This window comes from Nestor notabilis, unplaced genomic scaffold (genome assembly GCF_000696875.1).
Source record: "Nestor notabilis isolate BGI_N333 unplaced genomic scaffold, ASM69687v1 scaffold2323, whole genome shotgun sequence".
Taxonomy (NCBI): Eukaryota; Metazoa; Chordata; class Aves; order Psittaciformes; family Psittacidae; genus Nestor; species Nestor notabilis.
Genome location: NW_009920458.1, coordinates 1,680 through 15,887, shown reverse-complemented (window position 1 = coordinate 15,887; position 14,208 = coordinate 1,680). Strand labels below are relative to the sequence as shown.

The following is a 14,208-nucleotide window of genomic DNA, read 5'->3' as shown; positions in this document are numbered from 1 at the left end:
GCCCTACAGTGTACCCCAGCCTCTCCCTATCCCACTCTTCATCCTTTTTTATCTATCCCACAAAGCTAACAGTCAAATAACTGAGAAAAAGAAGCAGTAAAGCTCTTTATTCTTTCCCCCTCTGTCCTGAGAGGGATCATTCAAATAAAGACATCTGAGCCATTTCCTTTATAATTTGCAAAGATTAAGACTATTTCATAAGAACCATTCAGTTCTGATGCTCTCCTCCACAGCTGAACAGTTCACCATCACATTTTGGCATGAACTTTGCAGCATGCTCACCATGGAACAAAATAGGCTACAGTCTCTGTAACCTGAAATGCCAAATCACACATAGCTGGAACATGGTTCTGACTGAGTCAGTCACAAATTGGCCTCCACTGTTCTTACCACTTCTGCTGAACTCAGACTCATCTCTGCTACAGTACCTTAGGTGCTCTGTAAGTGGGGGTATGACAGCATGGAACCAAGGTTTTAGGTGATCAATGACTGCTTTGCTTTTAGGCTAGCAACAGGAAGAATTCTGCAGGAAGAAACTGTGGATTCACAACTTCCCACACTATGGCTGAGAAAGTCTCAGGAACCTAGACAGATTTATAGCATTTGATCATATTAAAAAAGTTTGCATTTATTATAAAATCGGTTGGTTTTATATAAACCTATGTTGTAAGGTGGAGCTAAAAGTTAATAAAAATTAATAAGTTATTTACTGCTGCAGTAACTCAGCACCTCCACGCTAAGAAAAGCAAGAAGCAGCTGCAGTTGCTTGTGAAAATCATTTACATTCATTGGGAAACTAACCACTAACTTTGCAGTCAGCAACAGCTCAAGCCTCTGCAGGTCACAGGAAGTTGTATTTAACTTCTCTCTACTTATTACAGGCTGCTCTTACTTCTCTAACCCGGAAAAACTGAGCAATTAAAGCTAGTTACTGTTAAGAAGGGTCACAGAGACAACCAAGAAGGGAATGGGTTTGCCCTCAGGAAGAGACTGAGGAAAAGCTACCCTGAAGAATGCACTTAGGATCAACCCAACTGTACATCAAGAAAAAGCCTTACAGAAGAAATGGTCCCAGTTTTAGAAACCAAGTGAAGTATGTAAAGACAAAGAGAATATCCAAGGATAAAATATTCATTCAAAATACAGATATTCATGTACTCTGCTCTTGTGGGACCCCACTTGGAGCACTGGGTGCAGTTCAGGTGACTCCAACATAAGAAGGACATGGAGCTGTTGGAGCAAGTACAGAGGAGGCCACAGGGATGATCAGGGGCTCGAGCAGCTCCTGTATGGAGACAGGCTGAGAACATTAGGGCTGTTCAGCCTGGAGAAGAGAAGCTGCTGGAGACCTCAGCGCAGCTTCCAGTGTCTGAAGGGGGCTACAAGGATGCTGGAGAGGGACTCTTCATCAGGGACTGGAGTGATAGGACAAGGAGAATGAGTTTAAACTGAAACAGGGTAAGTTCAGGTTAGATATAAGGAAGAAGTTCTTTACTGTGAGGGTGCTGTGGCACTGGAACAGGTTGCTCAGAGAGGTGGTGAATGCTCCATCCCTGGCAGTGTTCAAGGCCAGGTTGGACAGAGCCTTGGGCGACATGGTCTAGTGTGAGGTGTCCCTGCCCAAGGCAGGGGGTTGGAACTAGATGATCTTAAGCTCCTTCCCAACCCAAACCATTCTATGATTCTACATTGTTTTTATATATTATATATTATTATAATTTGTATAGTTATATTTTTGCACTGGATATATTCTATTATTCTATTTTGCAAATAGAATAATGTCTTACTTGAGTAATTTTGGTGTTAGGCCATAAGACACTCCTAGATAGTCCAAGCTTTCAGCTTGTCTTTCACTCAGTTTGAGAAGTAGAGGAGGCAAGTCTTTCCGAGGTGTCACAACCTCTTCTAATAAACTAACAGTCTGAAAAAGAAAGTGGAAATGGGTTAGTAGCATTCTCACAGTCATCTGAAAATGACATCTCTTATCCTGCATAAAAAATTAGTATTTCTTCTTTACAGTGAGAAATCATTATCAAGACTTACAGTGACAAACAGCACAACAGAAAACACAGGAAATGTACTGAGCTCCATACCTCACTGCTAACAGTTGCAATTTCTTTTGGCTTTTGAATTGTTTGCTCTTCCAAACATGGGAACTTGCCTTCATAGTACATCTGCAGTAAAGTCAGAGCTCTGCTGCCATAGCCCATCTGTCAAGGAGGAACAATACACTATAAGCAAACAAAATCAGTGCAGAGATCACTCAGTCACTGCTAAAACACATTTTCTTTGCTACACAGCAGCTCCATGAAGGACACTACAGAACCTGGATAGCCGAAATCACAATGAGAGCCCAGCTGATGGCTTAGGACTGTGTAATAATTCTTGGTGCTTAACTCTGGCACTCAGAAAATGCCAAACACCAGCGTGAACATTTGGTAATCTCACAATAAACACCACTGGATCTGGATTGTATACTGCTGCTCAGGATGCTGGCACGGGTTTGCTACCCCGCAGGGGAAAGCAATGCCCCAGCCTGCTGGGGCATCTGACCACTTCTGTGTGCCTGACCTCATTCTGTTACTGCTGCTGGCTCAGTCCCCAGGCTTAAAATGCTAAAAACAACTGGGTTCCAAGAAAATACTTTACCCCCTGATAATCCGGATGAACCGCGATACGAACAACACGGCCACCAGAGAGGCCCCCGAAGTCCGGATCTTGGAACTGCAAAAGAGACAAAAGTCAATTTAAAAGAACACACATGAGTACTCTGGAAATAAGACAGTGTTGAAAACTATCTTGGGTGTGAGTTCACAGCCAAATTGTTCACCTGCTCTGAAATGGTCCAGGGAATAAGATCACCAGAAGCTTTCTTTCCCCTAGAAAGGCTGTTCATGATAGACTGGCGAGAGATCTCCCCCTCCATGCACACCTGCCAGAAAAGGTAGAAGACCATTAATGGAGAAAAAGTGTTTTCTCCTACAGTCCCCCCACTACAGCAGAATCACACCTTAGACTCAACAACAGTTGTTGAGTCCATTATGCAGTAATGACATTTCATGTGATCCCTGCTCTGCAACATGATGACCAAACACATATGGACTAACAGGCTCTGTCCCTAAAAGCCCTGTCTCAAAAAGTTCATCAACAGCAAATATAAAAGCTTGTCCCACCAATATTTCTCTTTAAAGCTCATGCATTTTTCATATAAATGGGGCTTTTTCTTTTAAGAAACAGTAGATCTAACTAGCTGCATCCCACAGATAATTAAGAATATGTGTTCTTAAGAAAGGAAGGATATAGTCAGATACCAAACAGCCAAGGGCTGAAATATTCCTGCATCTCTAGCCATGTACATCTGAAGAGTTTGCATTTTTAGAGTTCTACTGCAAATAAATGGAATGCCAGAAACATGGGATAAGCAGAGTGAACCAGTGAACCAACTCTCCTTGAAGAAAGTTGAAATGGGAGGACAAAGTCATCCCTTGCAGCAGTAGTTCAGCTCCTCAGAAGGCTTCTCAGCACAAACACACTGTGGAGACTGGGAGGTCTGTGTGAAAGGATCAGCATCACAGCCCTATGGTACCAACTACTCCTAGGCAGTACACTGCCATCGTAGTACACTGGTAGTATAGTGTCTCACAGCAGTGTACTGCTTCATTATTGAGCAGTTCACTGCTCTCTCACCTGAACAACAGCAAGTACTTCTGGTAATGAATTCTGGGTAGGTGGCACAGGTGGCAAAAGGCAAAAAAGATGATGGGCAGGAGCATCAGACAGCATCTGGAGGTCATTAGGTGAGTTCTGGAGAGTGAAGACATATCAGAAGCTTGAAGAATCAGTCCCTTAGAAGAGCTTCAAAGTCCAATGTAATGTTAGTAGCTGACTTCTAAACAATCCTCTATGTTCTGAATTCAGGACTGTTAAGAAACTTGCAACTAGTACAGTATTGATGGATGAAGAAGCTCACAGGCCACTTCATGGCTGTTATATTACCGTGCAGCATCTGCTTTTCTCAAGTGGAACCTCTTGCTCTATTATGTATAGAACCGAACTTCCTATTTTTATATAGCTACTTATCTCTGAATCTACCAAACCTGAGAGAATTTTAAGTGTCATATTGTTAGTACTCAGAACTCAGGGACTTCACCACTCACTAGTGACTTACCATGGTCTTGAAACCTTGAGATGAACTGTTACTCTTTTCAGTAGAACAATGGCACTATTCTTTTAGTTAACTTGAGGCCACTAGAATACGGTAAAGAGAACTGCAGAAGAGGTTCATCACTGATACTGCTCTGACAAGCTTGTAGGCTCATCTAGAATTTAGGCAAGAATTTCTCAAGACAAAAATATTCCAGATATCTGTAAATCCAATATATTCAGCCAAGACCACGGCAGAGATCTCTCCTTTTTCTTTATCAGAGAAAGGAGAATTCAGATCTGTATATAAGAAGCAACTGAAGCTGTTCAGAAACCTCAATTAGGCCAATTCAATTAGACTCTCATAACAAACACTGCTCCCTCCATACCATTCCTAGTTTAAATTTTGATAGAAATAGCACAAGCTTTACCTTGTAGTGTGAAGCCACATAGAGGGCCATCAGTCTCTGCAGAAAAACTTCTGATGCTCTGTGGTAACAAAAAAGTGTGTCTCTATTTACATAATATCTAACCACAGGGGTTAAGGAAACAACCTCTTTTGAAACAAGGCAAAAGCTCCTTGTTGGTTTAGGAGAAGTGTTTTCAGTACAGCCTTGGGCTACATCCCGGCTTGTGGTCTTAGACTCTACAGTTCTATCTACAAGAATGAATGACTTCGGCAGTGTTCACAGCCTTCACACCCTCCAACTGTAAAGCTAAACTTGTTATAAATCCAGTAAGGACTTCCCTTCATTCAACCCTTCCTTTGGATCGTCTCTGCAGTAAAACTGGAGTTTGGCACCAGTCTTATAGGGCAGTGGTAAGAACTTCACTCCAGAAGTGTCGTCTTAATAGACTTCTGCCAAAAGATGATGTCCTGAGGTTATCACATTAGCTGAAGAACCCACGTACAAAAGCCTCCTTCACCTGCAAACATATTGTGATGAGAGCAAACATTTGAGTAAGGATACAGGTCACAAGTCTCAGGCAGAGGGCAGCCAGAGATGATTCTGGTGATGCTGAGACAGTCCAAGCACAGCAGATCATTCAGCCACTTTTCTACTGGGTCACCAGGGGCATATCTGATTGACTCATGGAGGGAGATTTCATGCAACATACGAGCTGCAAAGAGATTTCAGAGAAGAGCATCTAGTGTTGGAAGTTACAGCTAGCAAAGAATCCAGTAAGATTAGTGTCCTTTGAAGGGCTCCCAGATTAGAACATCATTACTCACATAGCTTTCATCCCTTAAAAGCCTCTACATCTGAAAATCATGAGGAAAAAATAGGAGAATTCCTTCATTTCCCATACTACTACCCTCCAGCTGCAAAGTACATGGACACATGGATACCCACAGGGCTTGTCAGCCAGCAGCACTGGAGATAACAACCATACACCAGCCCAGACCACAATGGAGTACCTGAGGCGAGTTTAGCTGTAGCTGTAGATTTGTTCTCTGCTGTCATGGTGATTTGGGTCTGAGCACTCTGCTGCCGGAGCTGCTGAATGAGCTTCAGAGATAGAGATCGACCAGTACCCTCATACCTGAAAAGCAGAAGACAAAAGTCTGAAGCAAACAACCAAACAGGAACCCTGAGCCACAGGGAAGCTCCAGCACAGAACTATGCTGCCATCCAGAGCCCTGTGAGGGCCTTAACTGTCTGTGAGAATGACTGCCTTTTGATGTTCTGCATGTAGGACAGGGCATACCAGCCTGTCACTTTTTCAGTCTTACCATATGGTAAGGAATACATCATTCTTCCCTCTCTCCTAACAGACTACAGAATCCTGTTTATGTATTTACTCCTTGTGGCAGAGCAGAAAAGGTACAAGTCCATAGTGGAACCAAAGGAAAACAGCAAGTTCAAGAACTGACTCTTGGTTATTTTAAGGAGCAGTTCCACAACAGATCAAGAATTAGGCATGACCTGATGTAATAGTGTGTAACAAAAAAAAGTGCTGTAGATAAGAAATGGTCCACTAGCACTTGCACAACTGCTTTCCCAGGCAGACAGTTGCTGCTCAATCCTTACCCATTGATTGTAGAAGCCATGAAAACAAGGTAAGGGCCCAGCAAGTTCTTCACCAGGGGCAGAGGAATGGCAGCAGCTTCATCAATCACAACCAGTTCAGCTTGACCCAGTTTCACAGAATCAGCAGGGTGTATGTACTGCAGGGAAGGAGAGGACACAATCATTGTCAACAACAGCTCATCTGGGAATTAGAGTCAGAGTTGGCAGAACTGCTGCCCTGAAAAGCTGTTTTATTTCCCTGTTCTCCTGGACCATCAAGAGATTGACACATAAAAAAAAATAGTAGGGAGAGGGTTCATGTTACCCTAACAAGGGTCACACGTCATGTTTTGCATATTTCCATGCAAACTAATCTGCAGAAATCAAGAAAATAAAGGAAATCTAATCACTAGAAACATATGCTTGTCCTTCACTGTTTGTTTCATCTTCCTTTGTTTTCTTTTCAGGAAGAAACCCAGAAACAATTATCAAGGGAGCTTTGTAATCTCTGAGTTATTCACAGAAAGAAGCAAGATACTTTGTGCACTTCACTCACCAGAAGAAAAGGTTTGGCCTTAAAGGAAAACCAATCAGAACAGTTACACATCACATAAAATGAACATGCTTACAGTCAAAACAACTACAGCATTGGTAAAGCAAACAGGAACAAAAAGTAGAGAGGCAAGAGTGCAAAAGAAGCCAGTTACCTGAATGGTCTGTCTGTGCTCCTTGAACACATTCACCCTGACAACAGCCTTGTTAAACTCTGGATTTAAAGACTGAACAATCTCATAGTCCAGATGTTCCTGAAAGAAAACATTGTTAAACAGTAAGAACAAGCCAAGATCTAAGTACTGTTTACCATTATCATCAAAATAATCTCACTAACATGGTTATTTCAGATTACAGTTAAAAACTCTTCTAACAAAAGCTTCAGAGGCCCAAGAACTGAGAAATTATTTATGTTAAAAACAATTTCACAAAGAAACTGATTTACCCAACTTAAAAACAGAGAAGGAAACATAACTGCACTATGATTCATTTTTGCAGAACCCTACTGAAAAAGGCTGGTAGTTAATACATGTCAACAAAACTCAGATGAGCAGCAAAGCCCCTCCTAAATGGGACTACTGTGAAGTATTGTCGTCTGCTCTCCTTACCTGATACTGCAGTGCATCAAAGCCTTTAAAGATGAACTCAAAGAGAGTGTGAAGGTTATCAGGGCTTGGAGATGTGACAAAGATATTGGAGTAACTGCACAGAAAAATGAAGAGGAGTTTAACTCTTTTTCTAACAAATTTTACATACACATACTAAGTACGTACACTAAGTATGTATATATACTAAGCAGAATGTTTTCTCTCTATGAGGGGTTGATTTTACCTAATAACCAGAACACAGCAAATTCCTTTAGCCACTTAAATCTCAATTTATGTGGGATTATTTTTATTTTTAAAGACTGAGGTTTTCTTATTACTATAAAATAGAAAAACTTGAATATCAGTGTATGCAGCAATCAAAAGATCTAAGAAGAATAAAAAGGAGGAGGGATGCAGGACTGGAATACAAGTATATTCAGATCAAGTCATCTTTTCTTTTCAACTCATGGCTGCATATCAAGCCTGGGAGACTGGGGGAGATCACTTACCCAAAAGCTACTGCTCCAGCAATAGCCAGTCCCAAAGCAGCAGATTTACCCCGTCCCCTGGCTGCTGTTAATGCCACAGTGCTCCGTAGAGTCTTCTCAGAAATGGCTTCAATGAATTTCAGAACTGCTTTTGCCTGATGAAAAAAAATAGAAACCAAACATCAGCTGCATTTAAACTGCTTTCAGAATTAGTTACACTTTCCACTACTACATGTCGTCTTCCCTAGAACAGGAAAAAGGGAGAGGAAGGCAAGATGGGAGAGCTAAACATTAAAACCAAGATGACTAACATGCCAGAAGTGGTCATCTTCACCCACTGAGTTCCTGAAATTACTCAGGTCAAAACAGAGATCAGCAACCAGTACAGCAATTCTCAATTACTGCCCCCATCCCACTGACCACGGAGTACATTCAGCAAGGTGGGAAGGGGCACACTGCTCTCAGAGGAGATAGATGAACATATCCAGGTACTGAGAAGACCTACTACAAAAGGGCTTAAGCACTGCACAGCTCTGGGAGCCATCAGGCTGAACTGCAGCTCCAAGTGGATACTCCAAAACAGGAAAGATAACTGCAAGAGGGCCTTCATTTGCACTAGTCAGTGCAGAAACTTCCAGTTAAATTTCCTGCTTATTTCAAACCCTGAGAGTCCAGCATCCTTTTAAACGTGGACTTCTCCAGATGAGCTTCTTGTTTCCATTCTGACCCTTCCACTTCCTCTCAACTTCATGAAGAAAATTACTGCCATTGAGCTATCCTGTCCAATCAGTTTTTCAAGGGAATTCTCTAAGCCCACACCCATCACTGTTCACACTCTGACTTGATCACATGCACCATGAGACACATTAAGGTGACCTATCAAGCACAGAGTATCTCAGATGTAAGCATCACACCAACCTGATCCAGGGTTTTACAGCCATCCACCAACACTCCTATAGGCTGTGTATCCTGCAAGCTCTCCTTCAGTTCTTTCAGCTCCAAGTCCTGTGGCCGGAGGCTGTCTTCCTGTAAGACAGGATGAGTAAAGGACACTTGGTCACAATTACATCTTTGTGATATTTCACATTTCAATTCTAATGCATCTTCAGGAGAATGGCTACAAAAGAGGTGGGTATCCTGTCTTCCACAAGCTTGGACTTAAAAAAGGAAAGGATATTTCAGTACATGGTGACTGGACAATGGCATTGCTAGGAAGAAGGGACCATGGACACATTCTCTGAAGATCTTAATTCATTTTTCAGTCTTCAGGCTATGATCTTGGTTATACTTGTCATAGGAGGTGTCCAAATAGCCATGCAGGGGGAGAAACTACTGCAGCAGCAATACATCAGTTTTCAAAGCAATATAAAGTGTTTTGAAGCCAAACAATAAACTTGGATGCAAAAGCAATCCATTTGAAATGGGAATGAATTCTGATTTTCCTTATTGTCACTTAAAAACCCAAAGGCATCAGCCTAACACCCAACAGATAAGCCTTTGTGCTGCTGTCAATACTATCCTAATGCTAAGGGGGAGCTGGTTTGTTTTTTTAAATCAGTGCTCTGTTAAAATGTTTTTACCATCTCTGACAGAATCTATGCTGGTATTTCTTAGGCCACATAAAACAATTAAAAAACTTAAATATTTCTATTTAAAACCGGTTCCATTTTACTTTAGTCTACAGCTGGAAGTGATAAAAGGATACACTTCTAACAGTGCAAGCTATACATCTGGCTTATAGTCAGTGAATGTCTGCTGAGATGTGGCATGTGTAGCCCAGAAACTGAAACAACCACCACAACTTCTAGCTGTCAAGGGTCTCCTGAGCTTGTAATATGCTATTTCCAAAGTGTTTTCCCACCCCCAACCACCAAAAGATCTTGTATTTGCCTCATCCCACCTGCCTATCAGCTTGAAATCTCTCTACACACCTCTGAAACTGCAACCACAGATATCAAGCTCCACTTCACTTGGCTAAACAGTAACAGAGCAAAATCAATAAATACAGGCAAGAGCACACACAAAAACCTGTGACAGAAAAAAAAGCAAGGAGGAAAGGAAAGAAAACACAGCTTCCCATGCTTCACCCATACCACGTGTAACTTCTGCAGTACATTCTGCTTCCTCTCTGCAAGACCATGATTTGCTATAAATCAGGATGAAAGGAAAGCTTCCTTTTCTTTAACACACCATGATTAACTCAGACCAATTTCTCCCAAGGAAACTGCTGGCATTGGTTACTGACCTGTGATTGTGGTGGAACTGGTGTGATGTTTGCAACGTGACTGGAGATGGGCAAGATATTGAGCTGATCATCAATCACGATGCAGTTCTTGCATGAGGCCAGAGACAGAATGAACCTGAGCAGTGAAGCAAAGGCAGCTCAGTAAAAACATCAGCAATACAATTGCATCTTGGTAGTTAATTTAAACTCTTTGCTAAACCCGGACCTAGTATTTACAGCTACAGCTACTTACAGCTGAGCTGCAAGTTCACACAACTGGCAATATGCCTCTTACCATAAAATCAGGATCACCTACACAAAACAGGCGCCCTCTTACCAGGATGTCTCCAAAGAAAGTGGCTAACTAAAGATCATCTACCCAGAGATCATTTAAGCTGAAGGTAGCTGCATACAGGTGTAAGACACGAATCCACAGCAGCTGTGGCCCCCAAGGGATGCAGTCAGTGCTGGTTATTCATCCTAATTTCTGACATCCCATAACCACCTGCACAGTAAAGAATGATTACTGCAATCTTCCCATGGCTGGAGGTAAGGCTTGTGCACTCAGTAAGAGCTGCTGCTTCTATACAACAAAATCAGGGAGAACACCTTGACAAGACACTTCAACAACCACAGAGAATACTCCACACTCAGCAGTTTTATGTTTTACAGTAGTGCAGTGTCTGAACTTTGGTCCATCTAGAGCCTGTTTCCAGAGAGCATTCCAAGAAAGGGACTCAGAACAGTTTACGAATTTGGGCCTGTTTGTATATATCCCTTGTAACACATTCCAAAAACTTTGGATACATTTCCTCCAACAACCAACTATTCATTTCCAGAACGGTACATGAAAACTTCACTGAAGCAGCCAAGAAGCTCTATTCCCATGCACACCTACAGGATGCTTCCCTAACATGAACACAAGATGTAGTTCCAACTGTTGTGCTTGCATGTACAGCCTTAATCCTTTACACTAACAACTTACCTCTCATTGAACCGTCCCACCACGTCCTGGTGTGCCTCTGTTCTGTATCGAGAGTGTACGTCCTGAAACAAAAGGAGAGTCAGTCTGAAGAAGGAACAGCAGTAACAGTGATTACTTACAAAATCATAACTCATGGGACAATTGAACTTGACATGGATTTCACGGATGGACCACTCGTTGGGTAAGGTTAATTGGCTGGATGGTCACAGTCAATGGGGGCCTACGAGAAATATGGAGAGGGACTTTTGACAAGGGCATATAGTGACAAGATAGGGGGAAATGGCTTTAAACTGAAAGAGGGAAGACTTAGATTAGACATTAGGCAGAAGTTCTTCCCTGTGAGGGTGCTGAGGCGCTGGCACAGGGTGCCCAGAGAAGCTGTGGCTGCCCCATCCCTGGCAGTGTTCAAGGCCAGGTTGGACACAGGGGCTTGGAGCAACCTGCTCTAGTGGAAGGTGTCCCTGCCCATGGCAGGGAGTTGGAACGGGATGAGCTTTAAGGTCCCTTCCAACCCAAACCAGCCTAGGATTCTATGATTCTTTTCCACTCTCATGGATTACAGTCTTCCTTTCCACTAACACCACATCCCAGATGGGATTCTGCTTTTTGTGAAACATCCACATTTTCCAAATACTTGCTAAAAATTTCCTTTTCCCACAAATACTTTTCACAATGGTGTTACTTATTCTTGCCTGACTTAAAGGTCAACTCTGCCAGATACAGAACACTTCAAACACCTCAGGGATGCTAAGAAAAAATAGTCTATCACTTTAATTCACTTACAGGCATTATTATTAAAGCAAACAGATCCTGCTCTAGGCGTAAGTATACTCAGTGTGAATCGTTGGTATCTAGAAATATACAGTAGTTGTGAAGCTCATTTCACCTTGCAACAGGTCACAGAACCATCAAAGTGCCTATTTTTCACTTAACTTGCTGTTAAATGGGCAGATAAACACTTTCCAAAACTACTGTGAAACAGAAGAATACAGTTACATTTGTTAATGACAGGGGTTTCTTCCTTGTAGCTGTAATTTCGACACAGAGGTTGGCAGCAATGCCTAAGCATAAGAAATTAAATTACAGATGAATGGAGGAGCAGGGAACATGATGGAAGGAAAATCACAGCCCATAACAAAAGCAAAACAAACCCTCTCAGCATGTCCACAATGTACCTGCTCAAATAAAACAGATACATCACGTTGAACATACCATGGTCATTGTATAGAGCTGCTTCAGTGAGTTCATAGTCCTCAGGAGAATCACCACAATTCCCCCACCTTCTACTGTTTCAACAGTTCTAGCGAGCAGGTTTGGAGTCAAGGCTTCAAAATCCTAGGAAATAAATACAACCTCAAAGTTGCCAAGAGTTCTCATCAGTGCAACCAACACCTACTAAAAGGAACAGAAAGACTAAAAACATTATTCCTCAAAGTTTAACTGATGCTTAAAATCTGCATTAACCAATGTCCCAAGGCTATATCACCCTCAAAAACTTGTAAAAGATACATAAGACCATCCTTTGCCCAAGGAAGTTGTGAATGCTCCATCCTTGGTAGTGTTCAAGGCCAGGTTGGATGGAGTCTTAGGTGACATGGCTTACTGTGTGGTGTCCCTGCCCATGGCAAGGGGGTTGGAACTAGATGACCTTAAGGTCCTTTCCAACCCAAACCATTCTATGATTCTATAATTTAAGTAACAGAAGTAACAAATACTGCTCCTGCAGCATTTAACTGAAAGCCAATGACACTTGTACAATGTCCCTTGTAAGGATACTGCTCCTGCAGCATTTAACTGAAAGCCACTTGTACAATGTCCCTTGTAAGTCAGAAGTTTGACTCCTTACCTGAAGCACACACATGCCAAAAGTGTTACCAAGAATCTTGTGAGTCTCATTGTAATAGCAGTAGCGAATGTTTGTGGCTGCTATAAACAACTCAAACGGGTCATCATCCTTTATGTTTAAAGTTCCACTTTTAATCTTCTTCTGTAGTTGTCTCATCCTCTTCTTCCGGTGGCTGGAGAACAAAATTACACACAAGTTTTCTTGGTAAAAGGTTTGAGAACAGGGCCCTCAGGCCTAGGTTCACGTCTAAGTGGAAGTCAGAGATCAGCCTCCAAGGGAAAAAATCTTGGATCACAATTGCTGCCTTCACAGTGTGTTCCCATGTGTCTTCAGCCCAGTGTGGAAGGTATCACCCAGAAGCAGGTGGGTTTGCAAAAAGCCAAACTGCTTGGTCGGAATCAAGCAGTTTCAGGCAACATCATTTGTGTGCAGAATGCAAGAATGACACAAATCTAAGGATTAGACTTCAAACACTTTTTATAAATTAAGGAATTCTCATGCTTAATCTGCACTCAGTCCTAAATATTACAGAGGCTAAAAAGCTGAGGAACTACAAGTTTTGGTCTTCTGAGATTAAAAAGGTGAGGGAGAGATTGACCCAGGACAACAGAGTTAGCATGAGACCAAAAAAAGAAAACCAGAAGTACCTCGTGGCCATGTCAGCTGTATTGCAGAAGCCAAATTTTAGCTCTGGAAGACCAAACTTCTTGAAGCTCCTCCAAGAACTAATCTTGGGTTCTCCTTATAACTAAATCACACAACCTACACCCAGCAGACCAGTCACGTAGCTTTTGCTTCACACAGAGCAGTGACCACAGCACAAGACACAAGAGGTATCCTACCTGCTAAAGCCCAGCTCCTTTTTGTAACACCATAGGACAGAGGGTCTGGCCTTTACAGTTGCTTTGGACAACATGTGATGGAGTATAACCACCTGCCAAAACACAAGAACAGTCATCAACAACTGCACTCACAAGATAATGTCAAAGGACAAAATTCTTTACTTGATTTTACAGCTGTGTTTTGTACTGAGCAACTCTGTGCAAAACAGAAGGATCCCTTGACATGCTGTGAGAGTTATGGTCTATTTTGCACAGACCTGTGTGTCTGTACCTCCTCCAGGGCTGCATGACATTGAAGACACTGAATTATACCTGTTTCCTTAGCACTCTTCTTTGGCAGAAGTACTAACAACTGCACGATAGAAGGTGATTATTCCAGGCTAAAAACACTCCGTAATATTTGTCTGTTATTAGAGATTTCACACACGTATTTCAGACTTCTGCAGTTGAACAAGATTTCATTTTGAATCTTCATCTGCTAGCAGGTATAGCATCCCACCTCACTGCTTCATACCCTGCACATTCCTGC

At 42.1% G+C, this 14,208-nt stretch overlaps 1 protein-coding gene across 1 annotated transcript in view; it reads right to left on the bottom strand.

Moving 5' to 3' along the window:
• Nucleotides 1–13,768, bottom strand: part of NAT10 (N-acetyltransferase 10 (GCN5-related)) — a 22,968-nt gene extending 9,200 nt beyond the window's left edge. The window contains exons 1-18 of the mRNA XM_010010673.1: nt 13,680–13,768; nt 12,838–13,009; nt 12,204–12,326; nt 10,992–11,053; nt 10,028–10,142; nt 8,701–8,808; nt 7,804–7,937; nt 7,316–7,409; nt 6,863–6,961; nt 6,177–6,313; nt 5,564–5,688; nt 5,115–5,265; nt 4,575–4,671; nt 3,688–3,804; nt 2,831–2,932; nt 2,650–2,724; nt 2,094–2,210; nt 1,788–1,921 (exon numbers count right to left, since the gene is read on the bottom strand). Of these exons, the coding sequence (XP_010008975.1) occupies nt 1,788–1,921; nt 2,094–2,210; nt 2,650–2,724; nt 2,831–2,932; nt 3,688–3,804; nt 4,575–4,671; nt 5,115–5,265; nt 5,564–5,688; nt 6,177–6,313; nt 6,863–6,961; nt 7,316–7,409; nt 7,804–7,937; nt 8,701–8,808; nt 10,028–10,142; nt 10,992–11,053; nt 12,204–12,326; nt 12,838–13,009; nt 13,680–13,753 (2,036 nt within the window). The 5' untranslated portion in view covers nt 13,754–13,768. The remainder of the gene's footprint in view (nt 1–1,787; nt 1,922–2,093; nt 2,211–2,649; nt 2,725–2,830; nt 2,933–3,687; nt 3,805–4,574; nt 4,672–5,114; nt 5,266–5,563; nt 5,689–6,176; nt 6,314–6,862; nt 6,962–7,315; nt 7,410–7,803; nt 7,938–8,700; nt 8,809–10,027; nt 10,143–10,991; nt 11,054–12,203; nt 12,327–12,837; nt 13,010–13,679) is intronic.
• Nucleotides 13,769–14,208: the final 440 nt, after the last annotated feature.